Raw genomic sequence first — 18582 nt, 5'->3', positions numbered from 1 at the left:
GGGAATATTAAAGGGTTCTGACAGATAAACACTAACATTCCTGTTCTACTCTTGCTGTCACAGGAGCTAAATAAAAGATCTGTAATGATTCAAGGTGCTTTCTTGTAACTCTACATTTTTCCTTTTGGAGAATTCTACAGGTTCAGTCTCTCTCCAGTAAGGATGAATGACAGATTTACATCGTATTCCCAATATAGTTATTAAAATCATTTCCCTTGACAGTTCTCTGGCTGCATCACTCCCCCTTCTCTGTATCCCAACCATATGTCTCTGCTTACTTTGCATTTTAAGTATCTTGCTCTAATCTGAAAAGCAATTCCTCATCCTTTACTCCTCAGGACTTGTCTGGTCCTGCCCGTTACATCCTGAACACCACTGAACTGATCCCAGGCCTGGAGCCCACCTGCCATGAAGGTGGGCTGGAAGAGCTGAGAATGTCCAGACTGGAGAAGAGAAGGCTCCAGAGAGACCTTAGAATCCCTCCAGTGCTTAAACGGACTCTAAGAGAGCTGGAGATGGACTTGGGACAAGAGCCTGGAGTGACAGGATAAGGGAGAATGGCTGCCCACTGCCAGAGGGTGGGGTTAGATGGGATACTGGGAAGGAATTCTTCCCTGTGAAGGTAGTGAGGCTCTGGCACAGGTTGCCCAGAGAAGCTGTGGCTGCCCCATCCCTGGGAGTGTCCAAGGCCAGGCTGGACAGGGCTTGGAGCAACCTGGGCTAGTGGAAGGTGTCCCTGTCCATGGCATGGGGTGGAACTGGATGGGCTTTAAGGCCCATTCCAACCCAAACCAGTCTGGGATTTTATGACTGCGTGGTTCAATTGTATCCACAACTACCTCCTTGGATCTCATCATGTTCCCTGTCCCTTCATCCACACCTCCCTCCACACCAGAGAGTTCCCTGGGAAAGGACCCTCCCCATGGCCCCTGGCCTCCTGATGTAATTTCCACACTGCAGCAGTTGCTTTACCTATGAGAATTCCCTGTCTACACGTATGAAACCTTCCACTTCCTTGTTGAGCAGGACGGGAGAGGGCAGAAAAGTACAAATCATTTCCAAACTGGGCATTGCATTACCAGATGCCAGCTGTCCTTTTCCTGCAGGATTTGTTCTGGTGTCCTGGATTTAATCCCTGGCCACTCTAACTCTCCTGAAGTGCTGCTGCTGGGTAGTTTTCACTCATTTGTGTATTTGATTTCTCCCTGAGACTCGTGTCTTGTTCTGTCCTTATTGAATTTAATCTTATTGATTCCAGAACACTTCTGAAATCCATCATTCGGAGTTCGAAGCCTGTTGTCACAAGCACTTACATTTTGATGTCACTGGCAAATTATATAGATGTATTCTCTAGTTTATCACCTCATTCATCTATTGAAATCCCTCTGAAATCCTTCTGGAATCACGACAGACCCATCCAACACCTCCTTCCTTCTGGACAGTGAATCACTGACAGTCATTCCTTCAGTATATTTTGAACAAGCTATGGACCCACCTCACAGCAATTTGGTCTAGGCTGCCTGTCCTTGATTTTTGGAAAAGAGATCCAGGACAGAAGTGTGAGCATCAGTCTAACATTCTCTTGTTATCCCATCGTATACTATTTTACTCAGGAAAATGGTTCTCTTGTTACACTGAACACAAATATATACTGAGCAAATTTCAAATGAATTGACTCAATCCAAAGGCTCATTCCCTGAATTAAGTCAGTTGGTAGGAATTTATTCACTATTTATTCAGTATTTATTTTTGTTCTCACTACGTAGCCCAGAAATTAGTAATGATTATCTAACATTTAAACTTGGAATTGCTTTCCACATTATTAATTTCTTCTCTCAAGCTCCTGCAGAACTGCCCCCATCGCCCGGAAATGTGATTTAATCTTCATGAGGTTCCAGTGACATGAGAAGCGTTTGTATTAATGGGGATTAATGGGGTTATTAATATTCATATTTTACAGACAGTTAACACCAAATTAAAATCAAACTTCTACCTGCCCAACAGTTTTAGATACCTGAGCAGAGACAGTGCAACATCTTCTGCCAGAATCCAGTTCTACCCTTTGCTGCATCGTCGCTCAACCAGGGGATTTCTTAGGAGAAAAATGCAGAGGGTTTTTAGCTTTTTCAGCCTTGAGACACTGCCGGGATCACTCTGTGCCTTTTTATTAACAGAAACAGCACTTTGAACAGAGCATTGTCCTAATAATGGGATTTCTAATGTGTTAAAGCCCTTCAGTGATGCCTCAAGCACAATCTCCGGGCCAGTGAGTGTTTCAGCACTGACTGAGCACCAATTCCCTCTTAGGGCACTTCATTTGACTAAGAAAGGTCCAAGAGAAAATTTTACCATAATTTCAGCCTTGGAATCACAGGAATAAATTCAATTTGTGCTCCCGTTGTTACGGTGACAGATACACGATTCCCACCTGGAATGGCTCTGTGGCTCTGCTCACAGAAATCAATGGGAATGAGAAATGGACATGGGTTCTATGCACTTGTCCCTATAAATTACACTGATTATTAAAGACTCCCATAACAAGGAATAAATCAAATCTGTGGTGCTGTGCAGAAGAATCACATCCAGTCAGAGCAGACTCTCTGTGCAGTGCAATAGGCTGGAGCTGAGAACTCACACCCTGCTTAATTAGCATTTAAACGCCCAGCTGATGACTCTGCTTTGATACTGCAGAGCATCCCTTGCCATCTGAGGGGAGAACTACAGCACTGGCTCCTCTGTGCTGGGTAACAACGGGCCTCATCATCATAAATAAATACCCAGTTCTCAGTGGAAATGAGCATCTGAATTAATATATAGGACTTGAAGTTAAAAAAGACTGAGCATGATCTGTTGGTGCAGCCAGTGATGAGGGCAAGGATACCCTTTGGGACAAGGGCCAGGGGCAGAATGGCAGAAGCATCAGTAGACATAGTGAAATTCCATGGATGTCCTTTGTTACCCTATTTGGTCTGTAATTCCATCAAGACATCAGTGTGTTTACCCAAGGAGAGAGCCAAAAAATAGCCCTGAGAGCCATTTGGGATGGGAATACTCATCTGCTGCATCACACATCTCCCTAGAAGTCCCAGAGTCATGGAATCTCACACTGGTTTGGGTTGGGAGGGACCTTTAAGACCATCTTATTCCACGCCTTGCCATGGACAGGAATACCTTCCACTACATGGGGTTGCTTCAAGCCCTGTCCAGCCTGGCCTTGGACACTTCCAGAGATGAGGCAACTGCAGCTTCTCTGGGCAGCCTGTGCCAGGGCCTCACCACTCTCACAGGGAATTCATGTCACATCACATTATTCACAAAAGATCCCCCCAAACAATAAAGCAAATCAAAATACATCTACGAAGAAACTAATATCTTGCAGCACATAAATAATCCTTTCCACAAGATCTCATGGAGTACAGGATGCCTACTGCTGGATGTTTCCCATCATAAAGTAACAGCTCTTTTACATAAATTATTGGAAACTTTGAACAAGAAAAGACTTCTTGTCCCTGACAGACTCTATCTGTTCTAAGCAGAGTTCTGAAGGAAATAATTCCCCACAGCTCATGAACTCTGGGCTGGGATTGAAAGGAGCCTGGAAAATGAAGCACTAAAGCTCAGCGTGTTCCTGGGGTTGCTCCAGGAGTGTTCAAACACAGGTGAAATGCAGCATGTGCAGGGCACAGACCTCCTGGGGCACCTGCATTGCTGTAAGAGATGGAAATTAAACAGGAAGAGTGGGATGAGAGGAACTGAACAGATGCATTTCAGGGAGATGATCAGAAATGGGGCAACTCCTCCGTCAAAGAGGCCAAACCGCCACCAAGCACAAAGCAGAGGCCTTTGATACCTGCGCACCTGGAAATGCCTTGGGAAGAATGATCCCAGAAATCCTGGTACAAAATTAAAGAATTTTGCATCTGCTTGCTAGAAACCAGAGGGGAGTCCAAAGGCAGAGCCATCATTTAATGGGAAGTCTATATTTTAGTGGCACAGAAGTGTCTGTGCAGAGAATGCTGTGATTAAAGAGAGGTTGTCATCTGAGGGGAGATGCAGGAGGAGACTCAGGGCAAAGACTTTGAAATTCCCAAACCTGGGGCGAGGAATGCTACACTGAGAGATTGCTGTTATCACACAAAGAGATTTGGGAATATTTATGGGCAAAATATTTCAGCATGTTAACTACATCCAATTCACTGTGAAAACACAACAATGTCTTTGCTTTGAAGTGTTTCTAACAGAAAGATTTTTTTTTTATTAAACAACCCTTTTATTGTGTAATGGAACGGTTGCGTTAATTATAATTTCTTTTGCCAAGGATCTATTTTACATAACAAAGCTAATCTGCCAACTATTAAGGAAATTTTCCTATTTTCTCCTAAAGATGGTAGAAAGGGAAATAATATCATATTTTAAATGCAAAGTGGAGGATGATTAAAATTTCAGTCTAAATAAAATAAGAACATTTCTGAATCCTAAAGACAACAAAACGAGTAATCCACTGGGGTCAATAGAATAACTCTCACAATTCTATACTTGACTTTTCAGTACTATAAAGCTTTAAAAGTAAGCAGAAATTCAGCTATTTATTTTGTCTCGAATGTCTTTAGCTCCTCTGGCCTTGAGGCAGTTCTGAAATCATAGGCTTAGGAAGGTGCTGGTTTTATCCAGCTCCTGAAGTGCCTTTTTATCCATTCAAATCTGGGCACTCACATTCAAGTTCACGTCTCTCTTGTGAGAGTTTTATTTAATCTTTTCCTTATAAATGAGCATATTCACCTGAAGGGATAAATATTTAAAACACCATTTAAAAAAAGAAAAAAAAAAAAAAAAAGTCAAAAACTTCAGTAAAAGAACAGATTTTGTGTGTGCATCTCCTTGAGCACAGCATTCAAAATTTACCCATGGGGCTGTGCTGTTCTGTTTGCAAAAACTCCTGAGCTTTTATCTGAATAGCTGGGATAAAAGACCTGTGATAAGTAGGTATAATAGAAGTTAGAGTCATATTATAGGATTGCATTAAGAATCAGTACTATAAGGTTTCATTTTGCTGTAGTTTTCTCGTATGGAGCTAAAGATCTTGTACCATTTATTATCCTTGTTACTGCTTCATATGCCAGAACTACAGCCCCAGTAATTTCAGTCACAGAGTTTTCATTGTGTGGTTCCTGTAAGGAAACTCCTCAGAACATTTCTGTGCAAGATCTGCTCCTATAAATGAACAGTGTTACATGACTTGGGCTTTAAAGGAAACAACATCTCCCTTAGTTAGAAGAGAAAATCATGAAATCACAGAACAGCTGAGGTTGGAAAAGCCCACTCAGACTATTGAGTCCAACTATTCTGAGCACTGCCAAGGCCACCACTGACCCATGTCACCAAGTGACACATCCACATGGTTTTTAAATCCCTCCAGCGATGGGGACTCCACCACTGCCCTGGGCAGCTGTGCCAGGGCTGAACAGCCCTTTTCAGGAAGAAATTTTCCCCGTGTCCAACCTGAACCTTCCCTGGCACAACTGGATGCTGTTCCCTCTTGTTGGGTCCCTTGTTCCCTGGTAGCAGAGCCTGACCCCCATATGGCTCCACCCTCCTGTCAGGGAGTTGCAGAGAGCCAGAAGGTCCTCCCTGAGCCTCCTTTTCTCCAGGCTGAGCCTCTCCAACTCCCTCAGCTGCTCCTGGTGCTCCAGAATATTCAGTCTTGAGCACTGTCTGATACAAACATAAATGTGAAGACAAGCCTTTTAAAAATCAGTGAATTCTACTGAAGTGCTGATGGACAGACACATGATCATAACTTAAGGAAAAGACACAGAATTTTTGCTTTGCAACTAGGAATTTTGCTGGATACTTTAATTGTAAGTAAGTACCACAAATACACTTCTGATCTGGATGAAATCCCTGGTTTTATCCTTCTGCCTTTCCCCCCTTATTCCCTTTGGGTGCTTCCTCCCCACTCTCCAGGGTGACTTCCACTTGTCATCATCACTGTCCACTGCAAGGTGGAATCCTAAAAGCTGCAAATACAAGTCCTCCAGAACTGGGGGTGATTTTAATAATTCCCATTCATCGCTGCTGTTACTGAAAATATTCTAGAAGAGATGGGATGAACATTCCCAGAAAAACCCACAGCACCACCACCTCCAAGAACTCATTGTTGATATTCAACCCTGCTGCCTTTTGAACAAACTGGAAGACACAGAACAAAGATGTCAAATGAAGCATTTGAAAACCTGTTGCTGAATGCTGTTTTCATGCCTTCAAAAGAGAGCTCTGCTTTGCTAATTGCCTCAAGGAGGGCCTCGATTTGCTGTTTGCTACAAACATGGCTCTAATTTAGTTTCTTTGTGAGTCTGCAGCTGCGTTCCAGTGTGAGGATGTTTGGGGCTCATGGAGTTGCTCTCAAATTTGTTCATTCATTTCCTTTGTTAGGTGGGGTATGTTTTTGTAGACTGGACTCCATACCTGGCACCAGGTGAAGGCTTAGATGTACTGACCTTTGGCATAACCACATCTCCTGATGGGAAACCCACACATATTGTCATAGTTAAAGTACCTAAAATCTGAATCATCGCTGCAGTCATCATATAGAAAAAAGAGGTTCAGGATGGACACCAGGAAGATGTCCTCATGGAAACGTCCTCATGGAAAGGGTGGTCAGGCATTGGAAGAGGCTTCCCAGGGAGGTGGTGTAGTCCCCATCCCTGGATGTGGCACTCAGTGCCCTGGGCTGGGTGACAAGGTGGGAATCAGGCACAGGTTGGACTCAGTGCTCTGGGAGTGCTTTCCCAACCTCAGGGATTGTGGGATTCTGTGAAGGTACTTGAGATGCCAAAAACGGGATCAGCAGCATTGTTTCCCAATAGAGGATGTGCCCCTGCATCCTTGCAGGGTTTGGGAACCTCAGTATTTGCTGCCCTGGAATCTTTTGATAGACAACTGAAAAGTTTCTGTTACATCTTTAGGAAAGCTGTACAATCAAAGATGAACTTCTTCAAATGGAGATTTTCCAGGCAGGAAACATTCAATCCATACCCTTTAGAGCTTCCTTTCAAATTCCTTACAATTCAGTGCTACCATAAAAATCTGCCTCTTTACTTCTCACTTGTTTTTTCAGTCCTTTCCAGAAATTTTCCTAAATTAGCTCCACAAGTTCTTTTTAAAGATAGGCATTTGGTTTTGCTCTTTCCAACTGGTGGATTTGGCTGCTTGCAAATATCAGATATTGTCATCATCCTCTCTTTACCCTTTCTTAAGCTATAAAATCAAAATTAAACTGTAGAGTTTTAAAAATAAAGAAGCTGCACAACATGTGAGTATATGCAGAGCATGAGAAATGTACTACATGTACTACTCACATACAGCTCCATTCCCCTCCTTGTTCACTCTTGGTGTTTCTCCCATAACCATGAACCCAACACAGCTCATAATACAAAATATTTTTCTTTTGCACGTTCCCAGCTCACAAAGACAAGACAAGATGTACCACCAAGTAAATTCCAACAGAAGAATCCCACCTCCATACACTGGAGGTGGGGATTAAAGAGATAACACACTGTTACTATTTTAAATTTAATTAAATCACCTTTACAATGCAGATGAAGTTTGCCATAGCTCAATAGTAGATATACCAGCAGGAGACAGTCCTCAGCCACAGAAAAATCCTTAAGGAACCATGGAATCATTAAGATGGGAAAAGACCTTTAAGAACATCAACCATCAAGCCTGGACCACCACCCTGTTCATCACTAACCCATGTTTTTAAGTGCAACATCCATACACCTTTTCAACACTTCCAAGAATTGGGACTCCACCACCTCCCTTGGCAGACGTGCCAGGGCTGGACAACTCTTTCCAGGAAGAAATTTTCCCAGTATTCAACCTGAACCTCCCCAGGCACAGCTTGAGGCTGTTTTCTCTTGTCCTGTCTCTTGTTCCCTGGGAGCAGAGCCCTGGCCCCACCCTCCTGTCAGGGAGTTGCAGAGAGCCAGGAGGTCCTTCCTGAGCCTCCTTTTCTCCAGGCTGAGACCCCCAGATCCCTCAGCTGCTCCTGGTGCTCCAGACCCTTCCCCAGCTCCATTCCCTTCCCTGGACATGCTCCAGCCCCTGTCTATCAATTGATAAACTATAAAAGAGACTAGACTGGGATCCTGTGCATTTCCAGAACAGTGCTGTATATTTTCCAGTACAACCTCTGGCTGTTTCCAAGTCATATGGAAGAGATCAAATATTCAGTTTCTCTAACAAAGTCTCCAGTTGTTGAAGTCCTTTGGGTTTGTGCATTTTTCCTCTTTCATCAGCTTTTCCTAATAAGATCTTTCCACTCCAATCCTGTTTGGGATTTTATTAGTGGGCTGCTCATTGGAGGTGGGATATTCCTGCCTATGTATAATTCAGTTCTAGGAAGGGCTCTGGCCTGCCAGGAGGTTGTGCAGCAGCTTTTGCTAAAGTAGAGTTGGCTACAAAGGCTATAAAGCAGGGCTGTTCCATCTCTCAGGGCTGACAGAAATTTAAAAGCAGGCATGCACAAACTCCCTTCACAATCCCCTCGGAGCAGCCTGCAATGGGAAGCACAGCAGCAACACACATTGCAGATCCCAGGGTTCTGCATCACAGAAGGAAATAAAAGACAAAACAAACTCTCTGCGCTATCAGCATCTCCAGCATTAAATATGGAAATGGAGCATGAAGCGTGGAGCTCCTTTTATTGCAAATATTCTATCAAAGTCCTCCCAAGTTTTTATTACTCGGTCTGCTTGGAACTCAAACTTCCATCCTACGTGTGCTTGGCCTACTTTCACTCCTACTACTGGTGCTTCTTCAAAGAGAAAAAGAAGCGTGGGAAGAGACTGACACAGAAAAATTAATAGCAAAGCATTAAAACCAAATCCCCCCAAAATACTGCTCTGTATTGTTGTCATTTTGTATTTCATTATTATGGAATCATAGACTCATGGAATGGTTAGAGTTGGGAGGGACCTGAAAAATCAACCAGTTCCACCCCCTGCCATGGGCAGGGACACCTTCCACTAGACCAGGTTGCTCTAAGGCTCATCCATGTAACCCAAGAAGTTGCTGAAAGACACTTTGGACTGTGCTGAAGGCACCTTTCACAAGATTCTCACAGGTCACAGAACATCTCACTCCACTTAATTCAAATGTAACAGAACTAATACACTTGAGAGCTGAGAGGAAATGATCATTTTGTGTAGATTATCCTTTGCCTGCAGATTTCAGAATATGGAAATTTCAGGCTCATAATGGAAATTCAGTTGCAGCCATGACTAAAGCACCTCCAACATGGCAGAAATATGAGTTTCAGATGAGTACAGCCCTGCTGTAGTTCAGATAAAATATCCCTGATTTACATTCCTGGAAATGAGCTCACCTACTAACGCAAATATTTCCCATGGTTTGAGCTGTTACGGAGGGGGAAAAGCCATTCATCCATATTTCAGAGCCAGAGATCCCCCGCAGCTCATCTGAATGCCACGAGAGGTACAGATGTGGGAGGAATTTAATGAATGGATAAGAACTACAAATCCTGGAGCAAACACTGGGATCAGTCATTAATGACGCGTTAATGACTGTGGGTGCAGCCCTGGGGAATGGCAGCTCCAAGGATGCTCGTTGCTGGAGAGGGTGGTTCTTTGGAGGCCTCTCCCAGGGAGCAAACCTCCTATGGCTGCCTCTCCCTCTAGAACTATTTTTTTTCAAGTGTTTTTCTTCCCGTGCTGAGCAGGGACAAGATGATAACAGTGGCTGGCACCAGTAAGTTAATTTTATAAAGAACTGACACCCTACTCGAGTGTCAACGATTTAAAAGAGTAATGGATTGTCACTTTTAGCTGGAAAGTGGTTGTTAGATGATTTTAGAAGTCTTTTGCATATTTATTTTGTCCCACTTTAAATAAATTTGGGGAAGATTTATCTCGTTAGCTCCAAATGCAAGTCCCTCCTGGCCTGGCTGAGGAAACAAATTAGACTTCGCAAACATTGCAAAGACTAAATCAATACATTAATATTTAGGGGACATTAAGGGGGCTTATTAAACAGAAAGAGGGCCTTGAGTATTACTTTGGGAATGTGTTTAAATAAAATCCCGAGGTTGTGGTTTCTGACTGAATCTATAAACGGCATTTCCACAGATAACTGAACTCTTTACAGACATGAGTCAAGTACTGATCTTGTACAGAAACGAGACAATGCAGGGAGGGCAGGACATGCACGCACAGGGTCTGTCCCCAGCAGTGTCCCACATGTGTCCAGCATGGGCTGGATTAAAATAAAAACTAAGATGGCAAGTAACTACTGGAAGAAAGTTTTTGTGTCTCTGATACAGTTTGCCCATGGCAGCAGGTAGAACAGGATGATTTTTAAGGTCCCTTCCAACCCAAACCAGTCTGGGATTCTGTGACAGTCTTGTAGAAGTGCTCCCTTAGCTGGTGTTTGTTCTTCCTCCCTGGGATCCACACAAGTGCACTGTTAAAGCAGAACAAAATCCTCCCCAAGTCCTTATTTCACTGCATTTGAGAGAACAATCTCTTTCAGAGGGGTTCTTTACTGATCACCCTGGAAGCCCTCCCTTGATGACCAAGGTCCCTTTGACACCCTACTGTGGTCTCTGTGTCCCTGGAGTCCCAAACACAACTCCTGAAATGCCCTTTGCCCCCACAATCCAAGAGCATCCTCACCACGCCCTGCCTCAGGGAGAAAGGGGCCCTGGGGCTGGGACCACTTGCTCTGCCCCAGGGATCAATTCATTCTCAAGGACAGTGGTAAACATGTCTTAGTATTTTTGCCAATTGAAAGAAAAATGCAGTTTGGAGGATGCGATTTAGACTTTGGTAGAATAAATGTCAGATTAGAAATGGCAGAAATTGCAACCTTTTGGAGAAAAATTATGAGCAATTGAGTGTGGAAACAGGGATTTCATTTTTCTCTTTTACTGTGACAAACAGCTGATGTTTAAATCATCTGAAGCTCATGACTTTGCAGATCAAGCATCTGCCACTGAGGTAGACTGAGTTGATTACAAGCTCCTATCATCTAAACTTTTAATTAATTACTTCATAACTCTTACTTCTTTTTAATAAGGTCACTGAAATGAAGTTAACTGGATTTTGTTGTTCTCTTTCATGTGGTTTTTCTTTCACAGATGTAAATGTGGCCTGAAGACACATTTTCTGTTTTCTTTTTTATTAACTATCTTCATTGATTTCCTTGGTACAAAAAGGAGTAACCGTAACAAGAAACAGTGATCAAGACTTGAGCTGGTGGTCTCCTTAAGGTATTTGAGCAGGGATTTGGGAGACTGAAACTCAACCTCTGTCTCTGCCAGATGTTCCTGATGGGAAGTGGCCAAGTTCCCTGGGTCTTGGATGGGACAGTGATGGAGAGGCTGCTCCTTCCATTGTTCATTGATCATGGTGCTTGTCTGTGTCCTACTCACAGAAATTAGGCATCTTTAACCTATTAAAATGTATTTATTTACTTCCATGAATATGAAACTGTCAGCCCAAAAAGCAGAGAAGAGGATATTCAACATGACAGCTTCTGGCTCTCTGTGTGTAGAAAGACTGACACACACGCACCAAGACAAAGGAAAACAAGAGGGAGTCAGGTTTGCACAGCTTCTACCATGGAGCTTCACAGCAAATAATTTTTCTGTCTGGAGTCTGAAGCTATTTGGGAGCTTATGATCTAACATAAGCCTTTCCTCATCTCATTTGTGACACAAATGTGTGACACATGCACCCATGGCTCCTCCAGCTCCACTGTTTCCAGCAGGAGAGCATCTTCTTCCACTGTTCCTCCATAGAACACAGCCTGGAGGGTACAGGGGTGTGAAGGGACTGAGACTCTTCTCTCAAATTGTTCTTTTCTGCTGTGATTTCCTGTGCCGCTCTGGGTCTGTGCTGAGCTTTATTCACAATGCTAAAGGAGGCCCAGCCCTTTGACAGAACAGTTTTGCTTTGGCATTTCTCCCCAATAGCAGAAATTGTTTCTAATCTCAAAATACAAAGTCATGAAGGATATTACAGGGAGATACAAAGGTGCTCCCATGAAATCTAATTGTATCATCCCCACAAACCCTATAGGGCAGGAAAGGCTGTTTCAGTTCCTCACACCAATCAGCACTTTGCAGTTTTCTTTACAAAATTTGAGGTACTTTCAGACAGGTCAGTCTGCATCTCAAAGGAGGTCTGAATGTGGTGTCCTCACCTACAGAGTCTCAGCATGTGGAAAATGAAGAGATGAGCAGGTGTGCCCAGGTGGTCAGAAAGGCCAGTGGCACCTGGCTTGTGTCAAAAATAGTGTGACCAGAAGGATTTAGGGAAGTGATTTTCCCTCTGTACTGGGCACTGCTGAGGTCTCACCTCAACTCCCATGTACAGTTCTGGATCTCTCATGACAAGAAAGATACTGAGGTGCTGGAGCATGTCCAGGGAAGGGAACGGAGCTGGGGAAGGGTGAGGGTGAAGGTGACCTAAGATTAAGCAAAGCCCTTCCAGACCATCAAATCCAACCTATGCCTGATCCCCACCTTGTCACCCAGCCCAGAGCACTGAGTGCCACGTCCAGTCCTGCACTGGACACCTCCAGGGATGGGCACTCCACCACCTCCCTGGGCAGCCCCTTCCAGTGCCTGAATACCCTTTCCATGAGGAAATTCCTCCTGATGTCCAACTTGAACCTCCCCTGGCACAGCTTGAGGCCATTTTCTCTTTTCCTGTCCCTTGTTCCCTGGAAGCAGAGCCCGACCCCGACCTGGCTCCACCCTCCTGACAGGGAGTTGCAGAGAGTGAGAAGGTCCCCCTGAGCCTCCTTTTCTTCAGGCTGAGCCTCCCCAGCTATTTCAGCTGCTCCTGGTGCTCCAGGCCCTTCCCCAACTACGTTCCCTTCTCCAGACATGGAAAATACAAACATTTTTGCAATCCCTGAACATCCCCCACATAAATCACATGGTGACACATCTTGACACCTCCATGGAAGGTCATAGAAATGACTCAGTGGCGGTTTTTTGGCCATACTGATAAAATAATGTTCTTTAAGCAATAACCACACTTCACTTGGAGCTCCAGCCCAACATTCCTACAAACCATTGGGTTCTAAAGGTCCCGTGGATAGGGATAATTAGTTTGGGAAGCGTTTCACACTCGTTCTTTGTAAGGGACTTCTGTGTGCCATATGGATTAATAGGGATTGCCATTTCAATCCTTCTCTTTTATATTCGCTGCCTTATTACTCATAAAAATGCAAAAGAAAATGTTAATGATGATTGCACCAAAGACTAATAAGTTAAAGCCTTAGGTTATACTTTGCATTTCCGAAGATATAAATGCAATTGCTTAATAATTATGCATATTTTTAACTATTGAGTTATTATTTCTCTATATGCTTGTAGTTAGCCTAATTAATTTTAAGCTCCTGTTGATATATTTTATACATGCAATTAATTTCCGACTTGGTTTTTTAGCCCTTGCATGAGGGCATTAATTATTATGAAGACAATCAAAGCCAAAAATTGTTCACCCTGGAACAACACAATAAATACTAAACCCACGTGTGTAAAACTGACACTGCTGTTCTGAAGTCCTTCTAGCAGAGAACTGTCACTGAAATAAATAGACTGTTCTTATCAGGAATACTGGGATCTGAGTGTTTATGTGGGAAAAGTGCTCCGGAAGAAACAAGAAGAAAGAATGGGAGGGGGAGAGAGAGAGAGAGGAAGAAAGAAAGAGAGGGAGAGAGCAGAGAAAAAAAAGAAAGAAAAAGAGAAAAAGAGAAAGAGAAAGGGGAAGGAAAGGGAAAGGGAGAGGGAGAGAGGAAGAGAAAGGGAGAGGGAGAAAGGAAGGGGAAGGGGAAAGGGAAAAGGAAAGGGAAGGGGAAGGGAAGAAAAAAAAAAAAAAGATGATGGTTCCCATCCGTAAACCAGACCTTTTTCTCTTCCACCTCCCACAAAGATGTGGAATTGGCTCACACACATACCTTGCACAGTTAGGTGCACCTGCATGGTCCTGGGGGTGTGCTGGGTCTGCACAGAGCAAGTGTAGGGCCCATCGTCGGTCACATCTACATCCTGGATCTGCAGGCTGTACTCCCTCCTGTTGGCTGTGGCGATGGAAACCCGGGGATCCACTGACCACTTGTCACTGCCAGCAAAGATAATGCTTGACCGGTTCAGCCAGGCACCTTTGGAGGCTCCATCTTCCAAGTAACACCTGGGAAAAAAATGAAACCATCAGGATGAAAATATAGGAGCTGTTAAGTCCCATGCTCTGCTACTGATTTTTAGACTGAACACCACTATAATATATCAGAGTTGAACCTCAAACCATGGATTATTTGTAAATTCAAAATCATCCTTAACCCAAAAGCCCACATTACAACACAACATACACACACATATTTTTCTGTTCTCTTCTTTCCGGTTTTCCTACTGGGAAAGGTTGGTGGAGCAGTAGGAAGGAAGTCTCAGTTATTTCTGACTGGGCGGGATCAGCCCCTTCTCCTCCAGCCCTGGCCTGTGAGGATCAGGAGCACCATGTGCTCCCATGAAAAATTACTGACCTGTTCCTAAGGCCCAGCCACCTCCTGCTTGCTTAGTGAAGGAACAAAGAGACTTCTTCCACTAAAATATATAAAGACACTGTAGAATTCAAACCAATTTTTTTCTCTTTTCAGAGAGTTTATGAAATCACAGTATCAGGGAATGGTTTGGGTTGAAGGAACCTTAAAGCTCATCCAGTTCTCTCCTTGCCATGGGCAGGGACACCTTCCACTAGACCAGGTTGCTCCAAGCCCCATCCAACCTGTAAAGCCCAGCAGTGGCTGGAAAGGGAGGGGATAAAAGGACAGGGAGAACATGCAGAAAGAGCTTTATTTCCTGAGCTGATGGAGAGACTGAGCTAGTTTGCAGCGAGGTTAAGAATATTTAATGGGGGATCAACACCCACTGCACACTTTACTCCACCTTTCCATGAAGAAGGTGACATCCAGCATATGAGAAAAGGCAGAGAGGAAGTAATGGCAGCGAAAAACTTAGATGTACTCAGGTTTGAGAGAAGGAAACTGCAAATCCAGGAGTAATCTGAGAGTGATGCTGTAGGACTAGGAAATCTGCATTTCTTTCCATAAATTTAAGGAACTGTAGAGAATGAACGAGGCAGATTTTAGGCTCACCACCATGCCCACTTTGGGAATGCATGCTTTAAAATTACTTTAAAGGCTGAAGGAAGGTAATAAGGAAGGTAATACAAAGTGCAACAGACTAATGGGACATTTTTATTTGATAAAGAGGTTTTCACATAAAGGAAATCCAGCAGAAGAAGGGAATGCAATGGAGCTTATCTCTTTGATGAAACATTAAAATAGCACAACTATAGAAACTAGGAGGGAGAAAATGGTGATTTTGTGGCTTAAGCATCTGGCAGTATTGTTTAAGGGGAAAATGACATTCCTTTTAGGAATAAGAAACTAGAAACATGAGGATGAAATTCTTCAGAAATGAATCATAAGAATAACCATTCATTTAATTAATGATCTCAACATTAAATCTGAAAGGGTTCTGACAGAAGATACAACATGGGATAAAAAAATCCCCGTTTATATAGCAGAGAATTGGGATGTCATTGGTGACTGTCACTTTGAGGCTGAAGAGCACAGCAGACACCGGTGAATCTCTGCAGGAGGAGTTTTGTAGGATCTGGTCCCATCCAGAGAAGGCAAGGAGCCACTTTCAAAGTCTTATGAACATTTTCAAATCTATTCTAATGAACAGTCAAGTGGGGAGAAGCAGAGAAAGCTCTAATTCTCTGATGTTTTTCTACACCATATTTCTTTTCTGCTGCTGTCTCTGCAGAGCTGGATCCAGTCAATTATAGCAAATCTAAGAACCCGGGCTGGTGGAAGGTATCCCTGCCCCTGGCAGGGGGTGGAATGGGATCACCTGTAAGGTCCTTTCCAATCCAGGCCTTTTTATGATTCTGTGATTGTCCAGACCCTGACGAAGCACGTTGTGGTATGTGAGAACACCTGTTTCAAACTAAAAATTAGCTCCAAATAAGATGCTTTGCAAAGAGATTAAATATTTCACCTCAGACAGGCTCTTTCAACAGCCCAAACCTCTCCTCTCTCCACTTACTCAAGCCTCATTCGTGTTCCCTCAGGGTGTGGGAGTGAAGTGATTTTGAAATGCTGCAGAATTTGGCTGGAATGCTTTGCACAGGATGGCTTTCAGAGCTAACAGCAGCCAACGTGCTGTATTTTCCCATCATGCACGTGGAATGCGATGGATAAAGTGCATATTTACTCCATGGAAGCAGCAATCAAATGATTCATCTCGGAAATGTTTTCTAATCTAACAAATTTAATCCCTTGCTGTTTGCAAATCACTTTTCAGTTCTGAAAACACAGTTATTCCCTAAAACTCTTCCACAGGCAGCTCGGAGCCCACGTCCCCCCATGTGAATCCCTGGCCAGCAGAGGCCACGCTGTAGTTACTGTAGGGGAACAGAAACAAGAACAATTAAGGATTTGCCCCCTTTAAATGATGGCTTGGCTCTTTCCCCCCATCCCTTTACAATCTCCTTTGAAAGAGCAGCCTTTCACATATGGTTGGTGTGACATAACCAAATGATTGCACGTGGATGAACAATTGCAAATAATAACACTGAGATCAATAAAAACACCAACCCCAGGCAATCCCATGAGATCTGAGCAGCACACATGGACTCTGTGACACCCAAGCCACCCTCATACCTAGGCTCTGACAATCTCTGTGCTCCTCATTGCTCACAGGGTTCCCCACTGGATGAACGGCTTCATTTTAACAAAGAACACTGGGGTTTACACTATTTTTTAAGCTGCAGATAAGAAATGACAACTATGTATTCTTTTCTGTGTACCAACATGAACATGGCATGGAGCTGTGTCAGGAGAGGTCTAGGCTGGATATCAGGAAAAGGTTCTTCCCCCAGAGGGTAGCTGGGCACTGAACAGGCTCCCCAGGGCAGTGGTCACAGCCCAGAGGCTGACAGAGCTCAAGGAGTGTTTGGACAGTGCTCTCAGGGACAGGGTAGGATTGTTGGGGTGTCCTAGGCAGGGCCAGGAGCTGGAAGGAGCTGGACTGGATGATCTCTCTGGGTCCCTTCCAAGTCAGGATATTCCATGATTCTATAATACCGGGAAACACATTGGCTCTTGTGACTGAAACCCTGCAGTGGTGCAGCTCCTTCAAGAAGATGGGGCTTGGAGCAACCTGGTCTGGTGGAATGTGTCCCTGCCCATGGCAGGGGCTTGGAATGAGATGAGATTTAAGGTCCCTTCCGACCCAAACCTTTATGGGATTCTATGAACTGCCCGCTATACAAACACACTGTCCCTGTCCAGGCCCCTCGGACTGCAGGATCAGAGCACACTTGGTGACAACCTCCTCATGAGTGAGGACTGGGGAGGAAAGGCAGCTGTGAAGAGGCAAGGACCCTTCAGAGCAACCCAGTGAGCAGTTCAGGGCCCCCAGCTGTGTGGATCCTGACTGCACCTTGCTGTGCAGCCTGGACAGTGAGATGCCCACACTCAGTGCCTGGAGTGCAGGTCACAGGGCTGCCCAAAGTCCTCCCTGAGAACCTCTAGTTCCTTAAGGAAGCAGCAGAAAAGCTGAGCAAAATGTGTTAAAAACCCTAAAACAGGAATGGCCAAGTGAATATTTAATAAAACCCTCAAATTTGAGCTTATGTCTGGAACGATTTGCGTGTTTGATTTTCCAAACCCCTCAGGGAGCTCAAACACGAGTTTTCAGCCAACACGAGACATGAGGCCGAGCAGCGCTTCGATTTCATGGGAAGCTCCAAGGAGCTGGCAGCCTTCCAATGCAATCCTCTGGGATGAGGCTGAGCCTCAAGCCAAGAGCCCAGCTCCTCTTCGCCTCCCGGTTGTGAGTGCCATAAATACATTAATAATGACCCCAGACCAAGGCACACACAAAGCCTGTGGGATCCCAGCACTGAAGGCCCACAGCGACAGGACCAAGACTGTGGGACCTGGGGTCCATCACTGCCTGTCACTGGGGGACAACTCAAGCCAAAGAATGCTGAGGTTTAATAAAGTCCCAGATTAAAACATTTCCTACACTAATGTATTGGGAACTCATTTATTGAAAAGCAAATATCAGTGGCCTTCCCTCATTTTTCCCTTTCACTCTCTTCTACCTTTCCCTCTCTTCCTCCTTTCCTCTTTTCTTGAATTGTTTGTTTTTAAACTCATGACAGCATTTCCTGCAAAGCAATTTCTAAAATCTATGCATAAGACTAATTATTTTTAGTTGTTAATAATTACACTGTAGCACAATTAAAGTAAGCATAACAATCATAAAATGAAAGTAACTTTTGCTCTTTTTACCTTTACATAGCTTGGAAAACTATTGATGAAACCAGAGCTGAACTCAGAAGAGAATTCTTCTATTTTTAAACTTGGAAGATTGGAAAAAAATACAATTTATTTTTTAACTGATGATTGTAATCAGAAATTCCCTACTCAACAAGCATAAAAAATAGATTTTAATGTTAACTGTCATACATG

The 18582-nt window shown here is 43.9% G+C and overlaps 1 protein-coding gene across 2 annotated transcripts in view; it reads right to left on the bottom strand.

Annotated features, from left to right (window-relative positions):
* The window catches only part of NEGR1 (neuronal growth regulator 1), a 214475-nt gene that overhangs the window by 101428 nt on the left and 94465 nt on the right, over positions 1-18582 (bottom strand). For both annotated transcript variants that reach the window (XM_027891061.1, XM_027891060.1), the window contains exon 2: positions 13993-14225. In XM_027891061.1, coding sequence (XP_027746862.1) covers positions 13993-14225 — 233 coding nt within the window. The remainder of the gene's footprint in view (positions 1-13992; positions 14226-18582) is intronic.

This window comes from Empidonax traillii, unplaced genomic scaffold (assembly GCF_003031625.1).
Source record: "Empidonax traillii isolate 1590-97213 ecotype Southwest subspecies unplaced genomic scaffold, ASM303162v1 scaffold309:size1915965, whole genome shotgun sequence".
In the NCBI taxonomy this organism is placed as follows: domain Eukaryota; kingdom Metazoa; phylum Chordata; class Aves; order Passeriformes; family Tyrannidae; genus Empidonax; species Empidonax traillii.
The sequence above is the reverse complement of the archived record's forward strand: the minus strand, read 5'-3'. Positions and strand labels throughout refer to the sequence as shown.